The sequence below is a fragment of the Strigops habroptila genome, chromosome 1 (assembly GCF_004027225.2).
Source record: "Strigops habroptila isolate Jane chromosome 1, bStrHab1.2.pri, whole genome shotgun sequence".
Classification (NCBI taxonomy): Eukaryota; Metazoa; Chordata; class Aves; order Psittaciformes; family Psittacidae; genus Strigops; species Strigops habroptila.
Window position 1 is genome coordinate 136,282,653 of NC_044277.2, and position 27,713 is coordinate 136,310,365.

Below are 27,713 nucleotides of genomic sequence, written 5' to 3' on the forward strand. Positions count from 1 at the left end.
ACAATCGCAACAAGTCTCTAAATGTAAATTAAAATACTTCAGACAAAAAGCTTGAAGGCAAGTGATTCTCCCATTGAGGGATGATTTTCACTTGTCTCCAGGTGTAACATTATGTGCACTGATGGGCTGATCAACAGAACAGAACTTCTCTCCAGCTGTAATCAGGAGTGATTGATGCTTGGGACAAAAAAGTTGATTATCATGACAAGTCCACTGATGCAGAGAAAATAGTCTATGCTGGGGAAGGATAAAACCTGTTCAGAGACTACCTTCTAAAATCTCTGTTCTAATGAATAAAATGAAACATTTATGCCCTTCCAAAAAGAGCTAACATAAATGAATTCAGTACATATACTATGCACCTGTATCTATAGTTATTCCACCACGACACAATGAGACCTATATTAACCCCAAACAGAATAAACCTTTGTATTTTTAAAATCACAGTTTGAGATCAATGCATCAAACAATATATGTATATGAAAGAAGCTGCATGGTCTACCAGTAGAGCATTGCCTCAGTTTGAATATGTTTTGAATTCATAATCAAGGTTTTTAAAGGCCATGGGGGAGTTAGGTGTAAGTGCCATACTGGATTCTTTCTTGAGAAAAAGTCAGTCCCCTTTGGCCATTTTAAACCTTTAAAGACTTCATTTTTAATTGAGATTAAAAAAAATAAAAATGCATGAGTGGGGGCAATACAGCCTCAAAGGTATAGTTCGAGTATGTGTTTTTTTATTCCAATATGAAGATTTTAAAAGCAGAGGTTGGGCTGCACTTCCACTCCTTCAGAGGATCAGACTCCCAGCTGTTAGCTGTGATGTGAGTTAAGTACACAGAATAGCATTATATCCAGAGACTGTAAAAGACATGAGAGGAGTGATAAAAGAAGCAAGGAGCTGAAAAAGTTAGGCCTGGAGATTCTGAAGTGGAATTTGTCTCCATCAGGGACAGTTATGTTTAATGTTAATTCTTTTAAAAGGAAATATTATGTTTGCTACAAGAGGTGGCCGCACAAATACAGCACAAAAAAAAGAATATATCACAGGTACCCCAGGGAGTGCAATTTTACTGTACCATAAAGTGGAAAAAAACCCCTCCAAACTGTCCAGAGATAGCGTAAAATAATTTGAAAAGGTTTTTATGGCTGTTGGAATACAATATAATCAACTAAAGCCAAGTAAAAGAGCAACTTTACATTCAATGCACTTTAGAAGAAATTTGGATTTTTTTATTTTTTTAAAACCCCCACAATTTACATAATCTAACTCATTTTGATGGAGATCTTTCTACATCACACAAAACTGCACATTTTCTTCACTATGTGCTCTTTCTGTGGACCAGACTGACATATATCCTTGCCTGCTCCTATTCTGCCAGTTCTTCCTTATCAGTGCCTAAGAAAGTGAGCTAGGAGTCACTGATTGGTGACTGAAACTAGACAATATCTTGCCATTTTTATAGTGAAATTTATCTGCACCTATCATTAATAATCCAGAATTTCAGATTCTCTACTGTATAATTTATTCTTTTTTAATAAATCTATAAGGAAGAATTTACAATAGATCAAACAAAGCTAGATGAAGATCGCACAGCAAAGATCCAATTTATCTTTCCTTCTACGTGATGACTCACTTATGGAAAGTGGTTTCCGTAGAATCTCCATCACAGTTGTTCATAAATTTGAACTGTTTATTAGAGTTGACTGATTTAATTCCTATGTTGACTGACGAAGCTGACAGGAAAAAACGCCTCAAATACGAAGAAGTATATGACAAGAAGTGATAAAGCAGAGGTTTCTCTCCTTGCAGTTGAAATGGGCAGTATTTTCCATGAATGGAACATGAGTGAATTGGAAAAGACACTTTTATCCCCTTTTATACTGTCTATACCTCTTATATTGTCTATATTTTTCCCTGTCAATACCAATTACCTTGGGTATAAAATGGCATTTTTCAAGGTACAGTTCAAAACTACTATGCATTGTCTTCATTCCCCTAATTCCAGCCAAACACTTCAAAGAAATTCCACTACCAAAGAAATTAACCGCTACCTGCCCACCTCTAGCATTTGAATTTAATTCTCGTGTTCCTCCACCCTCCTCCAGGCACGAAAACTTTTTGACACTATTGTAACCCAAAGAATGCAGCTACAGGACCCAATTCATTACAACCACTGAAATATATTTGTAATTTGCCTGGAAGTCATCCTGGTAAGTGACAGATAATCCACATTAAGCACTCTCCTGACACTGACAGCAGATTTTGGAAAATCTAGGGCCTATCGGATCATTTAGGTTTGTTTCCCGCTCCCCAGTAAAATGTTTTCTGGTACATTCTTATATTCTAATGTAATAATTTCTGAGAGAAGGAAAATTTCTAATAGTAATAAGCATGGATGTATTCAAACACAGGAGGGAGGTTGCTTTTATTTCCGACTTTTGCTCTATTTAACTACTCTCACCTCTGCCTTTCCCTCTTCTGCTCTTTGCAGTTCTGAGATCATCTACACTCAAGCAGAAGTTAAAAGTCGGCCACAAAAGGGCAAAAACTGTAACCATTCACTTTGGTGCCAAAAGCAGAAACCTTTTAAACCAATTCGTCTCTGCATTCCACAGTCAGAATACTGGTCATTAATCTTCTGCAAATTACAAACAAGACTGTCAGAGACAGTCATTGCCTATTCACAGATCATTTCTAGCAAACAACTAATTTTCAAGAGACATCAAAACCTTCTGCACAATTGACTTGTTTTATCAAAAAAAAGTGAACGCTTTGAAAATAAAACAACCTAGTAGGATGAGCAGAGGTAGGAAACAAGCGTTGACAAAGGTGAATAAAAAAATCTGGTTTACATAATCTTTAAATCCTAATACAGCAGCAGCTGCTGATCAGTTGAATGTCAATCTCTCTAAAATCATGTTCCTATACTGATTCTGATGTTCAGTTGACATACATATTGGACATTTCTCTATAACCTGTGCTTGTGCAGGGACCAGGTAGCTGAAAGCTACTATTTTCTCCTGAATTTATAGAATAGAATCATTTGGGTTGGAAAAGACCTCATCGAGTCCAACCACTGACCTAGCACTGCCAAGTCCACCACTAATCCATGTCCCTCAGTGCCACATCTACATGTCTTTTAAATACCCCCAGGGATGGTGACTCCACCACTTCCCTGGGAAGACTGTTCCAACACTCGATTTAGAAACTCTTTTTCCAAAAACCAGTGCTGAATGTGGATGAAGAGTGAATTACAGAGGAAAGTCTTGCAGTATGAATATAGAAGACACTAAGGCACTCCATCTCTCCCCACCAGCAACAGACTGAGTAATCTGCTGACATTAAGAGCATGCTTTCTTAAAGTTCAAAAACCTTGAAACTTTCTTTCTTTCCTACTGCCTTTTTGTCCTCAGTGACTGCCTCTGTGAGCCTGATACAGCCTGTGGGCTGGTCCAGGTTCTGCAACAGTACAGGTTTTCAAGACAGAATAGATTACTTGCACAACAAGAGAGGAGATAGGTACAAGGATTAATGAAGAGTTTGTGCAGAGAGCTCCATAGCTTGTGAACCACTGAGAGACCACTTAGGATCACCCAAAACACTTAGTTTGTAGGCAATGCTTAAGAGGCAAGGAAATATTCAAATCCTTAGGCTATCAGTCAGGGGACTTGTTTCAACATCTCCAAAAGTACTCTGAAGCTAAACAACAGGGTGCTGTGTCAGATATGAATAATATCTGCTTCTAGGTAGTATCAGTGCATAAAAGTACTGCATAGAAGGTGAAAATTATGGGAAAAATATATAACAAAAGGAAACTATTCATACTTTTTATTAAGCATTTTAAAAATGCTTAATAGAAGCTTTAAGAAACTACCTGTTCCATGAAAATTTGTGACCGTGTTCAACAGAGTATTCTTGATTTTGTAATTTGTATATTAAGTTACTTATTTCCTACATGAAAAAAGGTTATTCACAACCAAGTTTGAATTCTCTTGTATGGGAAAGACCAAACCTTCACAAGACCTGGCTGCAATTCATATTGCAGCCTTTAAAACTGTAGTCTAGGAAATAGGAGGCAATGCTTCTGAAATGTGCAAGCTAGGTCTATAAAAACACTCCACTGAATATCCAACTGGGGAAAAAAAAAATACTAGGTTGTTTTCAAATTTGTCATGTATGCAATGTAAATGCAAAATATTGTGTGCTATTTGATTAGACTTTTGGAATGCCAAAAAAAAAAAAAAAAAAGAATCACAGATCTTTAATTATTTTGTTAGCCATTCTTTAGGGTTTCCGTAATGTTTTGAGACAAATGCCACATATCTCATGGAAATCTCTACACTAATCACTTTCTGTGATTACTTGCTATTTTTTCCAGTGAATACTGTAAACCAGTATCTTTGTAAAAGTGTAGACCTATGAGTGAATTTCCATCCTAACTCACATTCTGATCTCAAATGAATGGCATGTGCAGTTCCACAACTGAAATCAGAATTTGTTTCTCCTTACACTGAACTCCATAGTACAGGAAAGATGGTGCATTATCAGAAAGAAGTAGCGTGCATGCGTGTGTGTGTGTATATATGTATAAAATGGAGATATATAACTACATAAATCATATATATGAAAATAATTTTTCATACATATATATAAAAGTAAGCTAATCCTGGGCAAAGTTTTATTCTTGGTGAGGTACAAATATGGCAATTAATAATTAATACTACAGCCTCATAGAGAAGGCTGAATTTAAGGGGATGCTGAGCTTCTGTAAATGTTTGCACAAGAGAATCTCCTTAAAGAATCAGGCTGATAACTTCACAGAACATAGATGCATTGGTTTGGAAACACCAAAAGTAAAATTGCCCAAAGATAATAGATAAATGTGCTTGATGGCAATACCTGCAATAAGTGACTTTGATTAAGAAAGCTGTGAATTATAATTGAAGCAGAAATTGTTGGGTTTATACCAAAGCAGGGTTCTAAATCTAAAGGTTAATTGGAAATCCAAATCTAACCCATAATTGGAGGCACAACAAAACATGCAAAGAATAAGAACATGTGCTTATAGCCACACACAAAACTGTGATTGAGGCAAATAACATACAGTGCTTCAAACACCATTTAAGCATATCTCTGAAAGTTGAAAAACAACAGATTTGAAAACAGAATGGTCAAATACTAAATAACTTCAAGCAGGCAGCTGAATCAGCCTCTCCTGGTTCTTAATGGACCAACTTTTGAAAGTTCTCTCTGCTAACAGAAGCTGCAGGCCAGGTGTGACCATCACCTGGCACAGACAAGAAATGAAATGTCTTCCAAACCACAGATTTACCAGATTTGTAATTTAGTTGAGCAGTAGGTCATGTAATCTCTCAGCTCAGGGACTGTGCTTTGTGTTGCCTTTCCATCCTCAGAAACAGGTATCTAATTTAAGACCCTCTGTTGGCAACTGTCCTTTATATGTTTCCTTCCAACACTACTATTACAGCTAGAACTGTTTCACCAAATATTCCATCAAAAAAAGAATCCTGAATCAAATTAATATGAAGAATTAATCAGATTTATTCTTCTATCAAAACCAAGGAACACAGATCTATTGTTCACTGTTCTCTTACTAACTCCCTTTCATATACTGTAAAATCTACTATATTTCTCTTCTCTTTTCCACTGTACATCTACTCAGTTCTTTCTACTTTCCCTAGCCGAATTCACATCTTGTCATACCAGTGGATGTCTTCTAAATTGTGCAACTAACTGCTTTTGTTAAAGTGTGATGACCATTGCTGTAAATAATTCTTCACCTGAGGCATTGCCAATTTCAAATACTGTGGAATACTTACCTGTCTATTGATAAATCCAACACACCTTGGGGGGAAAAAAAAAAAAAATCATAGGATTATGTGCGTGGTTTTATTTTTCTTTTCTTTCCCCATTAGCAATTGTTAATGTGTATCTGGACTGTGATTCACTATAATTCCTTTTTGGCCCTTAAGCAAGACATTTCTCATTTTACTACTTGTACATTTTATTTTTCCAGTCTAAGCACAATCACTTGTGCTTTTATTTACTGCACTTGTTGGGATTCCAGACTATATTCTCCATTTGGTGAAGATAATTTTGGACTGCAGTCCTGAACTTGACATCTTCCACCAAGTGCTGCCGCCCTCCATATAGGCGTCATCCACAACCCTGGTATACATACTTTCTAGTCCATCAAGCACATTGCTAATGAAAATTTAGAACAGCAGCAAGCACAGAACAGACTCCTGCGGATACTGACTTGTAGTGATCTTTTGTTTTGACAGGAAACCATCGGCAACTACTCTCAGTACAGTTTTTCAATTTGTTGTGCAACCAACTTTTAATAATTTCACCTGGACCATATTCCCTTACTTACCTGACTGTCACACAGGACTGTATCAACCCTTATTAAAGTCAAAATATATCACATCTATTTATTCTCTATTATCCATTAGACCAATTACCCTGTCTAAGGAGAAAATTAGATTGGTTTGGCATGATTTGTTCTTGACAAATTCATGTTGCCTGTTTCTTGCCACCTTACTATCCCCTAGGTGCTCACAAATTGATGCCTAAAACATTTGTTCCAGATACCAAGCATAATCTAAATAGGATACAAGTCCTCTGGTCCTGCTTATTTCCCCATGAAAGCTAGAACCATGGTAAATACTTCAGATCGATATATCCTTATGCTATTCTTTTACTGGAACAGCACTTTTTGAATCCTGATAACTTCATACACTTGAACTATACATCGATCCAGCAGTGCCCTTGCTTTATAGAGATGGAGAAAAACAAGGTGAAAAAACAACAAATAAGGACTCCACAATCAGCATTCAGCTCATGATTTTCAGGCGGATATTACTAGTGTTGCTATTTAAGTGAAACAATAATTTCTGGCTAATATATCTAGAAACATTTTTACAGTGTATCATAATGGAATTCAAATCCTGTGAGTACCTAAAAATGCTGCTCAACCTTCCTCTAAAGGCAAGATGGATTATCATTCAGCCATCTGCATTAAACAAGAGGGAAGAGAGAGAATCCCTTTGCAAGAATTGACCTTGTTAACAGAGATTGTCACTACCCTTATCAAATAATGAAATTAGAAACGTGAGCAAAGGAAGATCAAATAGTCTAGACAGGTGATAAAAAAATGAGTAAAATTTGTTTCCAAGCCATGGGGTTGTTTGGGTTTCTTGTTTGGGGTTTGTTTGTTTTAGTGATCGTGCATTATAGCATATAATTTACTCCTACTGCTACCTGTAGGCATATGAAATGTCCTACTGAAGTCAGCTGGACTTCATTTTACAGGGTGCTTTTAGCAGATGTTTAATGTTTACTACAAAGTATAAATTTAACAGTTCTGAACTGGTGCAATAGCTCTCAGCAGCTGCCAAAATCTAAGTGGCAACATGCACACTTGCAGCTAAGTACATACCTAAATGCTTTGCCCTGTATTGAATGCACAATGTGAATGTAAATGTTATAAATAGATCTCTTTCAATGAAAAAAAAAAAAAAAGAAATATAAATCACTGCTTGAAATGGACTCCACAGAACCTACTTCTGCTGTTCTAATGTTTTTTCTCAGCATGGAGAGGCGTTGGTTACTTGCTCATTCCTCTCTTCCCTTGTATGAGAAGATTTATTTTAAAAAGAAATACTGAACACACAGCTGTCATGAAGATTTATAGATAACTCCTTCAGAAAGAAGCTAAACGATTTTAGACTATGCACTGCGTTTTCTCATTTTTCTTTGAAATGTAATTTTGATACCATGTAACCAGAAAAAAAGCTCTTCTGCCCTGAAAGAAATCTGTATCAGAGGGGAGAAAATTCTGTATTCTCTGCAAAAATGAAAGATCTCACAGACCAGTTTTATTGTAAACATTTTCATAATACTGTCGTGCAGCAGGTAAATGGAATTTCTATTCATTACTCTTGGATAAATCCTATCTCCAGCATCTAAAAATAAAGACATATTGGTAGAGCAGCCACAAAGCCTTAGGTTTCTAAACAGAAAATCTATTTATTGTTGTTACAGTTTTAAATCATGTTAAACAAAATATGATGAAAATGAAAGGTAGGAATATTTAGTAAATTTAAACTTTTTCATAACAATAAGAGAAAAAAATTACAATGTGTGTGCTTGTTCCTAAAGTAGAGTTATAAAAAAATGATAGCTAGTAGCTTTTTTTCTTCAAAGCAATCCTTCCTTTAAGTATCAACATTAAATCTTTAGTTTAGCACATTTTTGCTTCAAAAACTGGTGGACGTTCAGAATTACCCAAGCAAAGGAGGAACTTAGCTCTTCTTATTCCCCTCACATGGCAGAAAAGCATTTCTAAACTGCAGTGGAACTCTGACTACTTATTATTTCTTGAAAAGCCTCAGCAGAGCACTTTGTGATTTTCAGCAGTAATAACTATATGCACTGGAAGGAGAAGAGACCATCATAAAGATATCCACAAATCTCCTCTGTGGGGTAGGGAAAAGGGGGACAGAGATTGTCCCAGGTTCATCAATGGGCAGCTTTTGGATCATAATCTCTCTATCAATCAGCATCACTGAGATTGCTTTGAAAATTAGGTGAATATTAAAAGTGGAAACTGAAAGATTCTCAGCAAGAAGGTCTCCCAATTCCATAAAGTTAATGATACTGATCTACTTTGGGAGAAGGGAGTGTTAAAACAACTTTCCACCAAATAGTATTGCCAAATTGGAGTTCAAACTTCTATCACTTGAAGGCGTGAAGGGACAACTAAATATCTGTTTAACAGCTTTTCATCCAAGAGTTTCCTGTGAACAGTCTAAATGAATAGATTTCCTCTGAAATTTTTTGGACACCGTAGATGACTCTGAAAATGGCCACTGCTTCTTTGGAATCCTTTTTAAGAGCAGCAGAAAAAGAACAGTATGGGAGCATACCAATCCTCCAAGTAAGAAGTATCAGTATCCACTGATATGATATTTGCTTCTGTGTAGAATTATTTCAAACATTTTATTCTGGAAAATGCCTATCTCCTGGCAGCTTGAAAATTTTCCACTCTGTGCATCGATCTGAGTTGTGTATCTGCTAATGACTAAGTAATTTTAATGACATATTCATCTTCTCTTTTGTCTGGATCTTTCTCCGGACTAACAAATGGTATACCCTCTTTGAAAGGAGATGTTCCACTTTGGTATGTAACATTGAAGTGTTTGATGTCTCTTGCAGCTATAAACTATGATTCAGTGTGACACGCTTTTTCCTAAGACAAAGCTGAAAACTGTGAGTGATGAGCTGGGCTGCTCAGCCAGTGGGACCCATTGTGGCCCAGAAGCCTCCATCGTCCCTTCCCCATGAATGGCTCAGTATCTACAGTTCTAATTCTAGCATTTGGCTTCCAAATGGAAGAGCCTAACTTGACTCTTCTTTTTTCATCTGTAAGGGGGACAGCAGCTCCAGAGAATATCTTACCCTTCCTTGGTGTCCATTCAGTCCATGAACTAGAAAACCTGGAGTCACCAGTGAAAGTAAGCACGTGATGCTGACTGGTCTGGAAATTGTGACTGGTATCTTGTTAAAATTATTTCTAAGTAATAAAAAGCCGAGGGGAATGAAGAGAGCTTCATTATTTTCATACCCTGGTAGCAAATCTTTAAAAGAAGGCTTCAACATTCAATTTAAGTTTTTGACAAGTCATGGCTTTAATAACTAATTAATAAACTAAAAATAGATATAATCTGTCCATACATAGATGCCTACGAAGAAGCAGCAGCACACAAAAATTCTTTCACTTCTTCATATGACTAGCATGAGGAAGTAACCTTATGGATGGTTTTGGGTTAGACCTCACTCTAAATTCAAACATTTTTATTCTGTCAGAAGTAACTACCATATTTATATTAGTTAAACAGGTAGTAAATGAAAGACATTTGGTAAGGGAAGATAAATGTCTATGTCAAGAAACTTCCTGGAGAGACTAGAGTAGCAGAAGAATATATATTGTACCATGTCAGGTTTTGTCTGTACACATAGTTATGCTGAAGAAGGAAATAAAGGAGTTAAATTCTAAGAGGCCTTTCTGTGACAGAACAGGTATTCCTTCGCAAGGAGCACCACAGCACAGCTTCCTTAGGTAATTATAGGGGATGGTCTCTGTATATTAGAGAGCATCTCCAGTTCAGCTTGCTCTACTTTATTGCTGGAGGAGCAGTTTGGGTTTTTTACAGCTTGTACTGGCAGGACAGGAATATTAAAATTCAATTCTGGCTAAACAGAGATATTGCTATAAGGATAGAAAAAGGAAGGCAGATCCACAAGCATATCTGAATAATTTCTAACATTTACAGGCTGAAAGGGAGGCAAATGTAACCAGGACTCTAGAAAAATTAGGACCCAGCAAATATTTCAACCTTATTGGCAGCAATGGATCAGTCCATTTTCCTATTTAGACTCTGTGCAGCACAACGGAAGTTGATGAGCTTGCAGGGATATATCCGCAGGGAAAATCTGGCCGGGTGTATAAACATTAGCAAATAATTGTGTTTATTTGAAGCATCCTACAGCCTTTTCATCTGCTGAGCCACAAACTGAAATCACAACGTTTCATTTAGGTTCAATTTATGCAAATTACGGCACATCCTAGAAGATAAGTACATATTTCTAAACTGATACAAAATGATCGACTTACATCAGAATTAAATCTCAGCTGGCAAATGTTGCATGATATGATTTGCTTTCTTCGATGAGGAAGAGGAACCCCAAACGTATGATTTATTACAGCTTTTTGAATTGGGTCCATCTGTAAAGAGAGAAGAAAGAGAAAAATGAAAGCTTGTGCTGTTCCACTGTATGCTATGTTATCTATAGACTCAGATTCTGCATTATGTCATACTTTGAAAATGAGTATTTCTTCTTCCTGCAGTTTTGCAAAGAAGTAATACAGAAAGGAACAAAGAAAAGTGTCATTAGCTATCTTGAAATATATACTTAGTTCAATTCTATATGCACCAATCTCCTTTTATTGAAGAAAGGTAAAAAATGTAAATGTTTAGCAAGTTTACCTATCAAAACACCAATTTCTGGGGGTTTTTTATATCATAGAAAAGCCAACTCACTAAATGAAACAAGAATATTTAAAATAAATTTAAGAAAAGGATCAATGCAAATGTGAGGGAGTATTACACACAAATAATTCCGGAATAACACAATAGCTCAGTATTATGAAAAAAAATAATAATCCTAGGAACCAATAAATTAATCTTTTCCATAAAACAACTTCTACACAACCTATGAAATATACTAATCCTCCAAAGATAATTTTCATAGCCAACTAGAAGAAACTATTTTGAATAAACTCAACTTTAAGGATGAATTTGACTTTCATGAAAACTATTATTCTGAACTAACCTCTACCAGAATGCTGATCTGGCAGCATCTGCAAGTGAGGGTGCCATAAAAGAAATGTACCATTGTGGCAGAGAATTTCAGAAAAGATACTCAAGGGACTTTTTTTACATGGAGGATTGAAATCAAGTTCTCCAAATTCATTGGTCAAAATTACTTATATTTCTTCTTCAGAAGAAGCATTCGATAGCTATTTTTTAAATCTAATAATTTGTATGTGTTTTAAGAAAAAATATTTTTTTCTGTGCTCATGTCTCCACGATTCGCTTTTTTCTAGTCTGTTAGCAAAGGGTTATTTGATAAATAAAGAATCAGAGCTTTTCCTTAGAGTAATCAAATATTCATGGAAACTGTAATGGTAGACAGTCACAGCCTCTACTGCAGTCAATCCAGAACAGATCACTACAGAAAATTTCATCACCCGACAGCTGTTCAGTGTCAGATATGAAATAGGTCATTAAACTAATTCCTGTTGAAAAGAAATTCAGATTGATTAAAAAAAAGAAAAAAAAAAAAAAGGAACAATGAAAATGGCAGAGCTTTACAGAAAGGTTTGGAAGAAATACTCAGTTTGAACATCCTCTTCAATTTGATGTGAAAATAAAATACCTCATACATTTCACAGAACACCAACCCTATCCAGAAACTAGGGATGCCACTGTAACATAACCCCAAAATAACAATGATATATATCGAGCTTTGAAACACTACAACATGCTGTGTAAGACTTTCTGCAGTGATCAAACCATGTACCAGGGCACTCATTTTACTCAGTAACATGATCTTGAAAAAGCTGACAGGCCAATAATGCTATTGCATAGGCCAGAAAGAACTCCGCTACATAAGAAAGTAAATTGACATTAACAGCTCTTCTTTTTTCAACTGCTCTGCTACTCAAGAGGGGACTTCTTATGCCAGCAGAACCAACAGATGTGTATTCTGCAATTTTCAACATTAATGCATGTCCTGGTCTTAACTGATACTATTTCACTGCTGAAGTTTGGAGAAATTTAGCTGAATTTAGGCACTGTTTCTTTTGCCATTGTATGTCTAAAATACTTAGGGAGACCTTAAGCTCAGATATAGGAATAAATCATCATACCGTAACAAGAAATTGTGCATTCTTTGATCGGTATAACTGTTTTCCTTCACATTAACCACAGCTGTGAGATAGTATTTGTTCAGCCTTAGCGTTAATATGTTCAACTCTTTTGCATTATCTCACAAGTGCCACAAGTTAAGAAAGCCAACAAAGAAGCTCTCTGAGGGTTATATGAAAATTACCACCATAGTTCATAAAATGGAACAACTAGTTTTTTGAGTTGGATTTACACACCTTCACAGTAGGAATTCTATCTCCCAATGAAGTTGAATTTCTGGGGGAATCGATGCTCATATATTGAAAAGAGACAAATAATTTTTTCATAATTGAGAAAAATCATGAATTTGTAGAACAATTGGTCTATTCTGTATATACTTTTATTTTTATCTCATTGAAAAATGTGGCATTTCTTTCCTAATTAGTCCACAGATTTTCTCTTTTATCTGCTGATACAGAAACCCATCTGCACACTTCCCTTTCTAAAGATGCAGACTTCTAGATACATAGCTACATGGCCTTATTGTGAACTGGATGAATTGTGTTTGTGGCTCTAAATGAAGAAGTGTTCTGGGTAGCTTCCAACTTGATTAAGAAAAGCTGCTTCAAAGTAAGAATCTCTTCTCTGCCAATTGGTCTTTGATACTGCAAAGGAGAATTAAACTTCAAAACAGCCCCCGATTCTAATAAAGTTAGGGCAGAATGCTGGAGTAGTATTTGGCATTATTATTTTTTCCTGGAAATTTAATTTGGGAAACACCACCAATCCATAAATTTCAAATAAACATCCAAAAGCACCAGATAAAACTCCAGAAGTTTTGTGCAGGAAATTTGAGAGAGGTAACAGGGTAGCTAGGTGCAGCATGATAAGTACTCAGATCTCATAGATCCTGGATGACAGAGAGGAGCCCTGCTGAGAGTCAGAGGAACAAAGAGAGGCAGCTGATTGCCAGAAAATAGAGAGCAAGGATTGCAGAGGAGTGTAAAGAGGGAAATAATACCATGTAGCTGAGATAATCAGCAAGCGGCTAGATACTTAACAGAATCTCCAAGCACTTCTAGGCTCACTGAATGTTACTAATTACACACATAAATTGCATTTCAACTTATGTAAGAGGTATTTGCTTTAAAAATAAAAGTTCTCATGATAAACTTTGATAAACTCTGCTCTTTACTCATTACTAGTGCTATATTACAATCACTGGAGTTTTATTACTTAGATGCAACTGATTTAATTTACTCTCATTTACAGTGAAGGACAGAGAGGTTTGCAATTCATATGAAAGATTACGATTCAGCTGTCAAAGCTGTGCAGAAGACCAAGGTCTGCAAAATGTCCCTTTACTTCCTATCACCAATGTGTTTGCACTGTAAGTTACAACAAAGAGAGGGTGAGCTGCCCAGTGTTTGAGTTGTTTATGATCTTTTGCTTTTCTACTATCCAGCACTAGGTACTGGATATCTTACTATGTAACGCAGGCTGTGCCACACTTCTCCTTGCGGTCAGTCTAGGGATAGCACATTGCTCAAAGTTCACTGCAAACCACAAGGTAACTGTTAGTTTGGGCAATGAAGATAAACATAAAAGGTTCCATATTTCATTCAGTTAATTTTTGCTTTCAATACATAAAATGAACTGCAATAACACTGTCTATGTTTTAATTATTCAAGCTGAAATCTGTGGCAACATGATATTATTTACTTTATTTGACAAAGCACTGTATTTCCTTCTCAAGATCTTCAGGGGCTTACTATACTTCAGCAAAATGCAGACTTAAACCAAGGGCATGGCAGAAATTGGCCCTTTACTCCACTGTCAGCTTTGACCATATCACTCTTAATTGGTTTTGCTTGCTTTTTTCAAATTCAGCCTTGGCAGACCAATGACCACAGTCGTCTTTGTTCCTGTGCTTGCCATAGAGCACGAAAGAGCTCTTTATTTTGTGGGCTGCAGGTGAAAGGAGTGGCTGTTGCATGACCTTTTCTGGATGAAACAATTACCACAAAATCACCTACAAAATTACACAGGAGAGCCCATGTTATCCTACCTGCCTTGGCAACTTTTCCAGAATCACCATAGCTGCTGTCCTTGAAGGCTTCCTGTAGCCAAGTCTCCTCATTAAATTCTATTAAATACCTGCAGAATGCAGAACTCAACCTGGCAAATTTTACCTACAGAGAAATTTGATCCTTGGGAAATGTAAATTTTACATAATTTCTACAGACTAAAGCTTTATTTTTTTTTTTTTTTTTTTTTTGGTAAAGACCTTTTTTATGGTGAAACTAAAATTATAGCACAGCATTTCCTAAATTTCAAAAAATGTTAAATATATATAATTTTTATTCGTCCTCTTTATGTGACCTCTTATCCCAGAGGCATAATAGTATGCCTAAGTTAAAAACAACAACAACAACAAACCGATAGCAAAGGAGAGATCACAAGTTTGATCCATGAAGGCTCAAATCACTTAAGGATATAAACCAAAGGGAGTCTGGGTTTTTTGGCATTTTTTAATTGTGTATTAAAACCACGGGGCATGACATGCACATTTCAAATGCTTAAAGTTGGCAGTAAACTAATGGAATTGCACTAACATCTATAAGTAAAAGCACCTAAGTCAAATGATGAAGATAATGTGGATGCCTAGAGCCTGTTCAGAACATATGGTAGGCCTAAAACAATCAAGTAAGAAAGAAAGTATTTTTACCTCAAAACCAAAGAAATTAGCTGCAAAAGATTGACTCAAATCACTAAGATCCTATACTAAATGAGCAGAAAAACATGTCAGGTCACTGAAGCTCTCAGGAAAAAATTGCTGTAGACCATTTTAGTGGTAATTTACAAAAAAATTGCCTACCAAAAGACTGATGTCCATTACTTCAATAGGTAAGTGAATTTAGCGACAAAGCTAGCAACACCTCTCAAGGCTTCTTAAAATTCATATACATTAACACAGTGCAATGTTACAATGAAAATAACATTAAAGGAATTATATTCTGAGTATGGTTTCTTACTGTAGAGTTTGCATTTCTACAAACAGATTCAATTATAAGTACAAAAATTAAGTCAAACAAGTACACTGTAATATTATTATACTTGCAGGCAAGGTATCAGTATTCTTACATATGAGTTGAGACTTACATGAGTATCTTTATTATAAAATTGATAGGAACTAAAGATAACTCAGTGTGGGCTCCTTTCAACCATTCTCTTATGTTTCAACAAACATTGAAACTAATAAGAGCATTGGAAACAGCATAAATCCTGTGCCAAACACATACACAATGCCTTATCAAGCAAAAAAGAACAAAATGTTGCATCAGTTTACACTTACTGGTGAACTTAATCTGTTTTTAAAAATGCATGATTGATGCAGCTTTAATGCCAAACAGTTCAAACATAAAGCTGCCCATTGCATTATAATTGTGACATACTAGTAGAAACACAGAAAAGCAGTTACTAAAGCTACAGGAAAGCTCCTCAATCATGTAAAACCACTGTCATTTATAGTTGGGGGACGTTCTGAACCAGAAATTTTCTCAGGGCATAATTTGACTATTTCCAATTGAAAACTGAGCAGTTCCTCTCTGATCTCAGTAGCATCAAGAATTCACAATCATTTCACCTGCAATCATGCTGGTCAACTGTACAGATGCAGCAATATTGTATCTATTATATTACATTGTTATATTGTTACTTATGCGGAAACTGGTATTTTTGAGAGCTGCTAGACGTTCAGCCTTATATTGGTAATGTAGAGTGCCCATATTATGGGCACTATTAAGCTGAGTGGTAGCTCTTTCTTCTCTGGAGACGCTTGGCATCTATTACAGCTGCACATTCAAGCTGGACAAAGCACATGCAACAGGTCTACAATTTCCAGGAAGTACTGGAACTACTGGGTGCCACACATTGCAGTTCATTTCTGTGTGTGCACGTCCATCTCAAACCTGCTGAAAGTATTTATTAACTGTGCATGTTAAAAATAAAATAAAATCTGAGCAGCAAATATAGTAGATATGATGCTTTCCAGAAATATCAGACTATAATTGACAATCTACTTGACACATTCTTAATATACTGGTCTCCAGGTCAGAAACAGAACAGTTCAACAACAGCTCAGTGATTTGATCCTAAGTATATTTGACATTCTGTATTTCCATAAGAAACACGTCCCATTGTTAGGGCTGGCAGTCCAGCTTTTTTCTCCAACATCACATTAATCTGTGAATAAGAATCTTACAAAATAACCAAAGAACACAATTCAAAAGGAATGATGGGAAGAGCTTAGTAAGCGTAATTAAACACACACAAAAAAATGTTCAACAATATTTTGGTTTCACATACAAGTAGAACAATATGATGTCAAACAGTTGAAATACATGTTCTAGATGTGCTACCATGCATGGTTTATCCTTTTATAGCTAATTTATTCAGTATTGCCCTAGTAATTATGGTGAATAATTAAGCAGCGAATTGAACTCAGCATTACACATCTTTTCTAAGTGCCTACCATTTCTGTTCTTATCAGTGAAATAGGGTAGAACTAACCTTATGCTTTTCACGTACATAAATCAGAAATATTACTCAATCTAGTTAAATATAAAATAATACATATAAAATACCTGCAACAACTACAATAATGTACAATATTTACAGAATAATTACTTCTTTTTTAAAAAATGGTATCTATCAAAAAGAAAACTGCAGTCACTTCCCAAACAATGTAAGTGGTTTATGTAATTTGAATAGTACTTCAGAATGAATTCCCAAAGTATACTTTTTATTTTCTTGTTGAAATATCATAAGACTGTAAGGATTTATCTTTTTATTTATCTGTTTCTTTACCTATCTATATATTTTTTATTTATGGAGCTATTTAATTTTAGCAGTTGTCTAGTCACCTTTGTGATGAGACGCTAGTATTTCTCTAGCTTTCTTTTTTGTTCTTGTAGATATTTCCACTTGGCAATGAGATGCTGAGGCAGCAGCAGTATTTCTGGAAAACTGCTTGAATATAACAGTCAAGAGCAAACGGATTTGCATTCACAGTGGTACTGCACACAAATACTGTAACCACATAGAGATTATGCAAATCCTTATACTCTGATTGTCTAATAATGGTTGTCAGTCAAAAGACACGAATTTGCATATGCGAGCTAGTGAGAAATAATCACACAGTGATTATGCTAATCAAACACACTAAACAACATATGAAGGACTGTCAAACTGGAACAAATCTGTGTATGCATGTGTGTGTATGCTAAATACAAAACCACACCGTGCTAAAAGAACATTAAGGTTGCAGATCAAGCCTTTAAAAACATGTAAGCCTTAATTCGACACCTTTATGAATTAACATTTTTAAAACATGTTCACATATTTTTCCTGACAGATTCTGGCTTTGTTCTGTTCAGAAGATGGACAATACTCACTTAATGAGCAACTGTTCAATGTTGTGTTTTGTCCAAGGGGTTCAGTGAATAGCCCTAGACCTCATTTACCGTATAAAGCTGAAACCTTGCTCCCAATGGGAATTCTCAGCCTATTCACTGGCTTTCCTACCGTCTTCATTGACACAGGATGTGAGTACTTCACAAGTATAACTGATTTATTTTCAAAACTTCTTTATTACATAAAGGATGGTATTTTCTCAGAAATGAAGAATAAAAGTGTATGCTAGTTCCAGTTACCCAATTTAACATACCTAACAGTACTTACTATTATATAGCCTTTCATATGAGCACCACACAGCTCCTGACTTCAGATTAATCTGTGAAGGTGCTACACAGACTAAACACAGCCTTACAACTTCAAGTTGGACTCACAAGACATAAAGTTGTCTGCGAAAAGTTGTCTGAGTTGCCATAAAATTTGCTTTAAGAGACTTCTCTTGTATCTCTCAGAACTCTCCAGGGTGTATTCAACTGGTTTTCTGGAATGGGATCGCCCTTTCTTTTTCTTCAGTCCCACTTCTTGCAAAACATGCTTTCCAGTTTCTTCAGCAAACAGAGCAAGAGCACCACAGATGATAACCTTCCAAATTACAAACCCATGACTGATCCCTAGTGCTGATCCAAAGAGTACACAAAATTCTACCAGACCTAAAAGATTCTTCCAAAGGAGACAAGATAAAAAGCAATCAAATACAGCATGTTTGACATATTGCTGTTACCCAGTGGACAACACTCAATACAACAATTGCAGCATAAGAACAGACTAACATGAAACACAACACCTTGAAAGTGAGAGAATTACTCACTCCACTTCTAATAGGTATTACCAAAGTGGTGTGGAAAGAAGGGGTGGATTGTTTCTTTTCAGCTATTCACTTAAATGAGCAGTGGCAGATGGTAAAAACATGATTAAACGCAAAACAATTGCTTAAAGCAAAAAGAGATAAATGTTATAGTCTCTCTAAAGATATCTCTAAGGATACCAATAAAGATAAAAACCTCAGGTTCACAAATGCCATTTGTTTCCTCAGCTTCAACCAAGAACAAAGCAAAAATAAGCTCATGAGAAAAAGAACACATTAAAAAAAGCTAAGGGCATTTTGATGTTTTGTGCTTAAGAAAAGAGCTTGGAACAAAAGGTTTGCGGGCATAATGAAGGTTATGCAACAAATGATCCAATAACATCATTCATATGTGAATGAATTTCAGAAAACTGGATCAAATGTTATAATTGGTATTTAATAATAGTGAGTCTCTCTAATCACAACAACAATAAAAGCAGGATGTGTGCCAGGCAGAGAACTGGCAGAGAGGCACTTGATTCACTCTTACAAGTGAATTTCTCACAAGTACGAGAGTTCAAAGCGGTCTCTGCAAATTGCTACACGTTTTTCAGAGAAGTGACTGTGTATGTGTGTGTTTAATGCGTGGGAAAATAATTCTGAAATGCAACTTTTCTGATCACACTGCTATGCTTTTTTAGCCCATTTTAAAAATTCTTATTAACCATTTTTATTCTAGTGACTCCAAAGAAACCATTAAGAACTAAGGTGTAGAGTATAATTAGAATGCTTAAAAATACACATTCTTACCTGAAAAAGTCCAAGATATGCTTCAGACACTATTAGAATTGTCTATCAAATCCATACTTTTCAAACATTTCAAAAGTTGTTGTAGTGAGTTAAGATTTAACACTGGGAGAAGTTACAATTCTTAACCCATACTTGTAGAACCAGAGAATAAGAGATTAAAAGGGACCCCAAGGCATCATTTAATCCATTCCTCGCCTCACGAAAGGAAAAAAAAAATGTTATGGGGACAGAATATTTTTATCACAGCAACAGAGTAATTAGAAAATTACTGAATTTCTCTCCTGGTTTTTAAATGGGTGTCTATCTTCAAAATCTGGCAGAAGCCCGCCAGTTCAGATGCAAGTGTAGATACTTATTGGTATAATTATTTGACCAGAGGTGCTTTTATTCCTCCTTTTTTTTCATTTTTTTCTTAGGTCAGCGCTGAAAAAAAAGCACGTAAAACATCACCACCACCTTCTCAGAAGAAATGTTCTACTGTCCTTCTTCAGAAAATTCAAGGAAATAAAACTATGTGACCAAATGTCATCATATTGCCTCACTGAAAGGCCATTTTGTTTAAGTTAATTTCATCACCAGCAGTCAACACAGAAAAATAATGTTCCCCAGACACTTCACATATGGGAACTGAAGTGCTACAGTTTACACATGCATCTAAATATACCTTTATAACAGGTTACGGTTAAATATGAGGGTAAATAATAAGCACAGCTATATTCATAGCCCTCATACAAATCACTAAGATCATTATATCTCCTTGCATGCAAAAAATACCTTAACTTTGCTTAGCTCATAGATAACGGTCCATAGGAGAAGACATTAACCTGCTTACTTCCTCCATAACATTATTAGCTCTAAAACCTGCCTGAATTTTTGAACAAGGACGAGACTGTGTTATCAGGAAACTCACTTCCACTAAGAGAGAAATATGAAATTGGAAAATGGAAAAGAAAAATTAGTAAATTATCTGGATACAGTTTGAGAACTTAAATAAGAATGAAAATGAACTTTGCTGTGCCTAGGAACTACATATGCACAAACAACATTAGAACTTGGTACTAAGCTGAGCAAGACCCCAGGAAGATGAGGGAAATAGGTTGTCAGAGGGTAGCTTGCATTTTCATAAGGTATTTGTAACTGCATAATTAAGATCAACCTGATTTACCTTTCAGGATCTTTATGATGCAGAAAGTAAGAAAAGACAGACAAGAAATAATTTAGAACAAATGGATATTACTACATTATTAACCCAACTCCACCACCAGTTGAAACATTGCACATTTTCTTCATAGCACAAAACTAAAATTGTATTATCTTGTGATGAAAAAAACACGCCTATACCTGCACTGGGTACCCACATTAGGACTATACATTTTTGAGTAATTCTCTACCGATTGCCACTGAGTGCCATTCCAAATCTCCTGTTAGTCTTACTGACTGAATCATTAGTGTGATCCTGAGTGCACTAAACAGCTGTGGAGAATATAGTTATGGCTCATTCACTACTTGAAGTGCTTTAATCCCTTCCTACCCATCTCTGAAATATGGTGCATTAAATAATTCTCAGTATGTTTTTATATCATTTTGAAAAAGATGAAAAGTTAACAGCATACACTTCCATGCAATTTTGTATTTGAAGTTTTATCTGAATGATATGTCAAAATTAAAATTTAGAAAAAAGTATTGCCAGGGAGGTCTCATTCTGACCCTGACTTCTGAGCTTTTTATAGATGAAACCAGAACAAAATGAAACTAAGGAAGGGAAGAAAACTTGTTGCTATTTGTGTGCTTATAGAAATACTAGCCCAAAAGTTCAAGATACCTCAAAACAGGCTTAGAACAGCAATCTCCACTCCTTCCAGAAGTCCACTACCATAAATAAATATTCATATAACTACAAAAGACAAAATGTGGAGGGATTAGGGGCCTTCGGTTTCTGGGACTACTTCAGTTATTTTTGTTGGGTTTTTTTTTTTTTTTTTTCTGTATTGAAAGGACAATATAAGAAGGGTGAATTAATTCACTTCATTGTCACGGCAGATTGTGACATGGTTTCTTTCTATACTAGTAATCTGTCTTGGTGCTAGTCCACTTCCTTTCATGAATTCTCTGATTCTTTAAAGTTACTTCATGTTGATATTGGTCTTTCCGTGATTTTAGGTCAAACAAGCTCAAACTGGATGCCCTTATCCCAGATCATCTCTGATTATACTGGAGATGTATATACAGCTCCTGACACACCCAAGGAGTCAGAGGTTCATTGACCAGGTGAGGGCTGAGCTGTAGATTACAGTCCAGTGCATAAGAAGGGAGGCTCTGTGTCCCCTCCACCCACCTCCAGGGTGGAATCCCAAATGAACTAGTACATGCAGATGAGAACATGCAGATGGGAACAAGGATTTAGGTAAAAAAGAAGGGACACAGCAGCTAGACACTGAACTACTGCAGGCAAGTCATATTGAGAGTTCTTCCATCTCTTCCGCTGGTCCCCAGCCACAAGGGCAGTATCACTTAACATTCAGTGAAGTTACGGTGCTGTTGAGTATTTTGAATTAAACAGGTTGAAAATTACTTAATGTATATTATGAACTTAAGCACAATAGGAAGTCTCCATCTGAGTATTTCACAGTGCTTTACAAAGACCACTTGTATACAGGTAATCAACATATGAAAACTGAACTGTACTGGAACTTTTGGCAAATCCACTTGTTCTCATTCACAGCCTTATGCCTTAGCACTAGACAGCACAGGCATAATTGATTCAAAATCATCTATGTCTGGAGTACCTTTCACAAGTACCTATGGATGCAAACACAGACAATTTTATTTCCTGTCTAGTTGTTGGTTGCAAGTCAAGTACTTAGACATCTTGCACTGCTAGCATATCTTTTCAGAAAAGAAACTCCACAATGCACAAACAGCCCAGCTCTGATTTTGAAGGATTCATTTTTTATGTATAATTTGATGCCTATGAATACCAATGGGTGCATTGTCTCTGCTTTTATAGTAAAAGCTCTGCCCTGGAGATACCTACGACACAGAATAGGTAAGAAGGACCTGATAAGACAGCAGCAACTTATGAAAGAAAAAATTAAGATGACACCAAAAGTGCAGTGCAAACTTCAGAGGGCTTGCTTCTATCTTCTTGGATGTCTGCAGGTCTCTTAGCCCTAAGGCTGGTTTTATTTCCTAGCCATTTAATTATCTGTGATTTTAAAAATAACATCACCAATGAAAATGTCATTCCTCCTGCTCCTAGTAAGCTCTTTTAGCTTTATACTGAAGTCATATTAGAGATGAACCCTATCTACCAGGACTTATTCCTGCTTATCTTGACACGTTGATGGAAGAAGTCCAAATCAATACTTGACCCTGGATCTCAGCTTTGACAATTATGTCCAGATCTTCATACACACTGCACACATTCGTATGCCAGGATTAATCATTAATGATCAGGATCTTTGTGACACACTTAAAAGGCCAGGAAATATTATTACTCGATTTACAGACAGGAACTGAGGGCAAGTAATGGTTTAAAGTCACCACAGAAGTTTGTCCCTGAATGCAGAGTTGAACCCATTGCTTCCTCCACCAACCCCTTCTTCCTAGCTCAGAGCAGCTCTGTTGGCTAACCCCTTACCCTTAGTTCAAACGACAATCTGACCAAGTGGGAGGGAAGCTTTTACCTTGGCAGCTTTCAAGAGCAGCTGCAGCCACAAATAGTTCTGCTATGGGATAGGATAACTAAAAATTACTTTTCCTTCAAACGCAGCTGCGAATTTCAGTGCACCAAACCTCTACCCCTCTTCTTTTCTTGTGTCTTCTTACGACTGCTGCTGCCTTTTCAGGCACTACTGAGAGGGCTTTACCCATGTACACTTGCAATTTACACAACAGATTGCCTCTGTAGTGGCTGTGTCTACAGCTCGAAAGAAGAGGAAACCAGGATACTCAAATAAAAAATTAAGAACAGTGTAGTTTGTTATACTGAAATGGAATCAAGTCTTCCACACATGAGAAATCTGTGCTATTAAAGAAGTATCTGTGCAATCATCGATTTGAATGAAACATTGGAAAGTTTTTCTTCTTCTTTTCCCCTTCAAAAAATCTTCAGTTCACACTTTATGTGAGGAGCCACACAGCGTATCTGCATCATGCAGCAGGGTCAACTGATCTCAAAAAATCCAGTATGTTCTTGAGAACATCTATTAACTGTTTACTAATGGTATTTCTGAGACATTGCAATTCAAGTAACTGTTTTCCTTTCAGATTTATGATTATTGAAATGGAATTATCAGTGCAAATTCTCTCTTTCTTTCTGTCACTTCTTGTCTTTCTCATTATTAAAGGCAACTGGAATTTTAACACTTTAAGTAGCATTATGCAGCATTATGCGCTTGTCAGGGTGCATATATATAACATCAAAACTATGATATCACACCAAAGGTACACAACCAGTGTAGGGTTACATCACCTTTTGCTGCTTAAGTCCAAAGAAAAACAAGCCAAAAAACCTCACATGGTAAAAGCTTTTATGATACCAGGCAGGTCAGGCTTCCCAAATGTTAGCGTTAAACATGAACTCAAGAGGAACATCCCATTTCCTGGCTTCTTTCCGGAAGATCAGCACCTCATCCAATATGTTCCTGTCTGAGGCTGGTATTCTTGTTTGACCCAAAACAGTGAATTGTTTGTCAGACGTTCATGACGACCATAATGCGAAAATCAAAACGACATCTTCTGCCAGTAAGTTTCTCATCTGTGGAGCCTCCATAGAAATCAGACACAGACTACATGTGTTTTCCTTAATACTCGGAGCAGAACGAACTTTGCTCATGGTGGTCAATTACTATGCAAATATCCAGTAATCGCACCAGTCAAAAGCAAAACATGTTACTAAAGGCACTTAAAAAAACAACAAATGACAAACAAAATCCTTCAAAAAATCCAAGTAAAGGCAGAAATGAGAAATGACTAGTAGAAGGCACGTGTTAATTATTAAAAGGAGAAAAACTGTTTCCCAGTCTAAATTTTCAAAACCTATGTGGTTTGCCATGATGTAAATATAAAAGAGCAAAGTTACAACTTTAAAGTGGCACATTGCGAGTCTGACGTTTTTATAATTATTCTTTTGCTGTCTAAGATTAATCAGGGTAGTTAATGATGCAAAAAATTACATTTATAATCCACCCTGAATACAGCTGTACTGCAAGCTATGATCTAAGTGCCATTAAGGTAAATGGAATTAATGGGCTGTCCCTGGCAATCTCTATATCTATCAGTTACTAATTAACATTCTTCAGTAAAGAATAATTTATGAGGGGAAAATACATACAGAAGCAATAATGTTCAAACTTGCAACACACTGTGGTCACAGGGTAGTCGTGCAGCTGCAATAGACAATGTGTTGTGCTCATTTCGACAGAGAACAAGAAAGTGCCAATTGGCACTGCAATCAGTAAAATCTTTTATGTTAAGTCATTTATTTTATATGGCAGCAAATTATTACTACCAAGGATGAATTTTTGAGAGAAATGTTGACTTCAGCTAATAATTGAAGGACTAAGCAGAAGCAGCAATAAAAACCTGGTAGTTAAATTAGCTACTAAGAAAAAAGAACACTGTCTGTTATCTTTGTAGAGAATGTAATGCATTTGCTGCTTCCAAAATATGACTCCCAACTTGATTACTGATTTTATGCATTCAGTACTCACACTAGTTTTAAAAGTGTTCCTGCCAAACCTTTACCATGAACTCAATTTGGCCTCTTTCGTTTTTGACTTTATGACATAAAAAGCACTTCATAATTCTTTAGTGTCTTTTTTTAAATCCTCCGTATATTCTTGCCTGTGAATCTATGCACCATCACTTCACATACCATGAACTAATAGCAGAGAATAAATCTTTCGGTGAACACCAGAGCTTCAGAAGCTATTATTAGCCTCACTTCTTTCTGGAGAAAAAAAAACCCAAATCAAACCAAATCCACAACAAAAACAAACAACAAAAACCCCCAACCCCCAAAAACAAACAAATAAAACAAACTCAAACACACACAGAGACAAAAAAAAAAAAAAAGTAAACCCCTCAAAATACTCTTTCCCCACTAGGAACAGACACACGCACAAGTGAGTTGCGGCTTCAATCAAAATCAAATGGTGACTGTTGCATCTGAAAAATATTCCCCTCACTACAGGTAGTAGTAGTAGTTAGTGATTCTAAACCAATATCAAGAGGTTTACTTACAGCATGAGAACAAAAATGTTAATCATTCTGAATTATACTTACAAAAATCCAGCTTAGAGTTAATCCTTCAGACCACTGATAATGGTATCATACCAAGGAAACATGATAGAATTAGGATGATTTTTATCTTCCCAGACCCTGACCAAAAATGGTATATAACTACGACATGCCACATTACTATCAAAAATGGCAACGTTATTATTAGTGGTATTTATATAAGTGAGATTCAATAAATAATAATGACATACTCTACGTTTCATACCTTTTCCCTATGTCAGTCACAATGAATGTTCCGTTTATAATATAAATGTGGCAATTGACACTAATCACAATTTAATGCCTTCCAATTAAGTTATAAAGCAACATTAAGGATATTTGCATGTTTTTCTAACTTAGCCAGTAAGATAAAAAGAATAAAATCCTAACTTCAGAACTTACATGAACAGCTATTTTGCATGTACTGTAGATAATTAACAGATAAGACTTTTAATTAACTCACAAAGACTCAGCATAATTTAACACATAGGGAAAAAAGCCCCTGACCCCTTGAGAAAATTAATTATACTGCTTTAAAAAATATGTTATACATTGGTAAGAATTCCATTCTAGTGCTATAGGAATAAGCACTAAGTATTCTAACATGATATATTGTGAATATCATCTCCTCCCTCTGTCACTTCATCAGGACCTCCCGAAAGAAAATACAGTCACATTCAGAATTACCTGTCTGGAGTGTAGAATTTTAAGCAGTAAGTCAAGGGAAGTTTGTTAGAAACATACAGTGATTTACAGATGATGATAAGCTTGCAGAAAAAAGAAGGAAAAGTCTGTAAACCCAATATCAAAAACTACAACAGACCTAGTGAATCTGCTGCTTTGAGAGCACAAAGAGAAATACATAATTTCATTTTTCTGATGGAATAGATTGAGATAGCAGATAAACCCTGTCAGGATGGATCTAAGTGCAATGCAGTAAATGTTAAGTAGGTGTCCAATACTTCCATTTTCAGTCTGGCACATTTGCAATATAACTAAAAATACCAACTATAATTTTTATTCTAATCAATGCTTTTAAAAAAAAATATTTTTAATGCTTCTGACTAAAAAGCACACTTAGTTAAAAAAAACTCTCAACACATTTTACAGATTTTCTCTGGTGCTCTTTATGCTAGTGCATCAGACATTACTTGCAGGGCCTAGAAGTGCTTCTATGCTGAAGGCTTTGGCATGCTTTCCCATGTAACCCCTCTGTTTAGAAATTTATAAACATCTTTAACAATATGCTTTTGCTCTGAACTTTATATAAAGGAAAATAAGTTTGTTTCTAGGGAGGGTATTTATTGACGTAAATTCAACAGCAAATGGTAAAACCACATAAAGGTACTTTCAACACCATGTTAAAGACAAATATTTTTGTAATGCAAAAGGAATATGAGTAAGAAAATTACATGGTAATATAGTTCAATCTCTTTGGTTACTTGCTTTTAATAATGAACATTATGTTAGCAAGAGAGCTGGACTGACCATTCTGCATGGTAGAGTTCTGCCTTTTAGACATCTATAATGCAGTGTGGTAATTCACCAGAAGTTGCTGGGTAGCAGGTCATCCTGCATTCCTTTGAAGTGCAAATTCATGCTTAAATGCTTTGAAGAATTAAGGCCTAAAGCTCACACTGGATTCACAGCAATATAACATCCTACCCTTTGGTGCTTTATCTGAATGCTATCTTCTACAGAGAACTCTACCAAGAACTGGACTAGGTGGTGATTCTGTAATATGCACAGTGTGAAAAGGAAGTTTTTGTAGTTGATATGCTAAAAGCAGTCTTCATCATTCTTACTTTGAGCAACCTGGTCTAGTGGCAGGAGCGTTGGAACTAGATGATCTTTAAGGTCCCTTCCA

At 35.9% G+C, this 27,713-nt stretch overlaps 1 protein-coding gene across 3 annotated transcripts in view; it reads right to left on the reverse strand.

The window, feature by feature from the left end:
* ZNF385D (zinc finger protein 385D) overlaps nt 1–27,713 on the reverse strand; it is a 411,668-nt gene that overhangs the window by 82,661 nt on the left and 301,294 nt on the right. For all 3 annotated transcript variants that reach the window (XM_030499873.1, XM_030499879.1, XM_030499886.1), the window contains one exon: nt 10,701–10,811. In XM_030499873.1, coding sequence (XP_030355733.1) covers nt 10,701–10,811 — 111 coding nt within the window. The remainder of the gene's footprint in view (nt 1–10,700; nt 10,812–27,713) is intronic.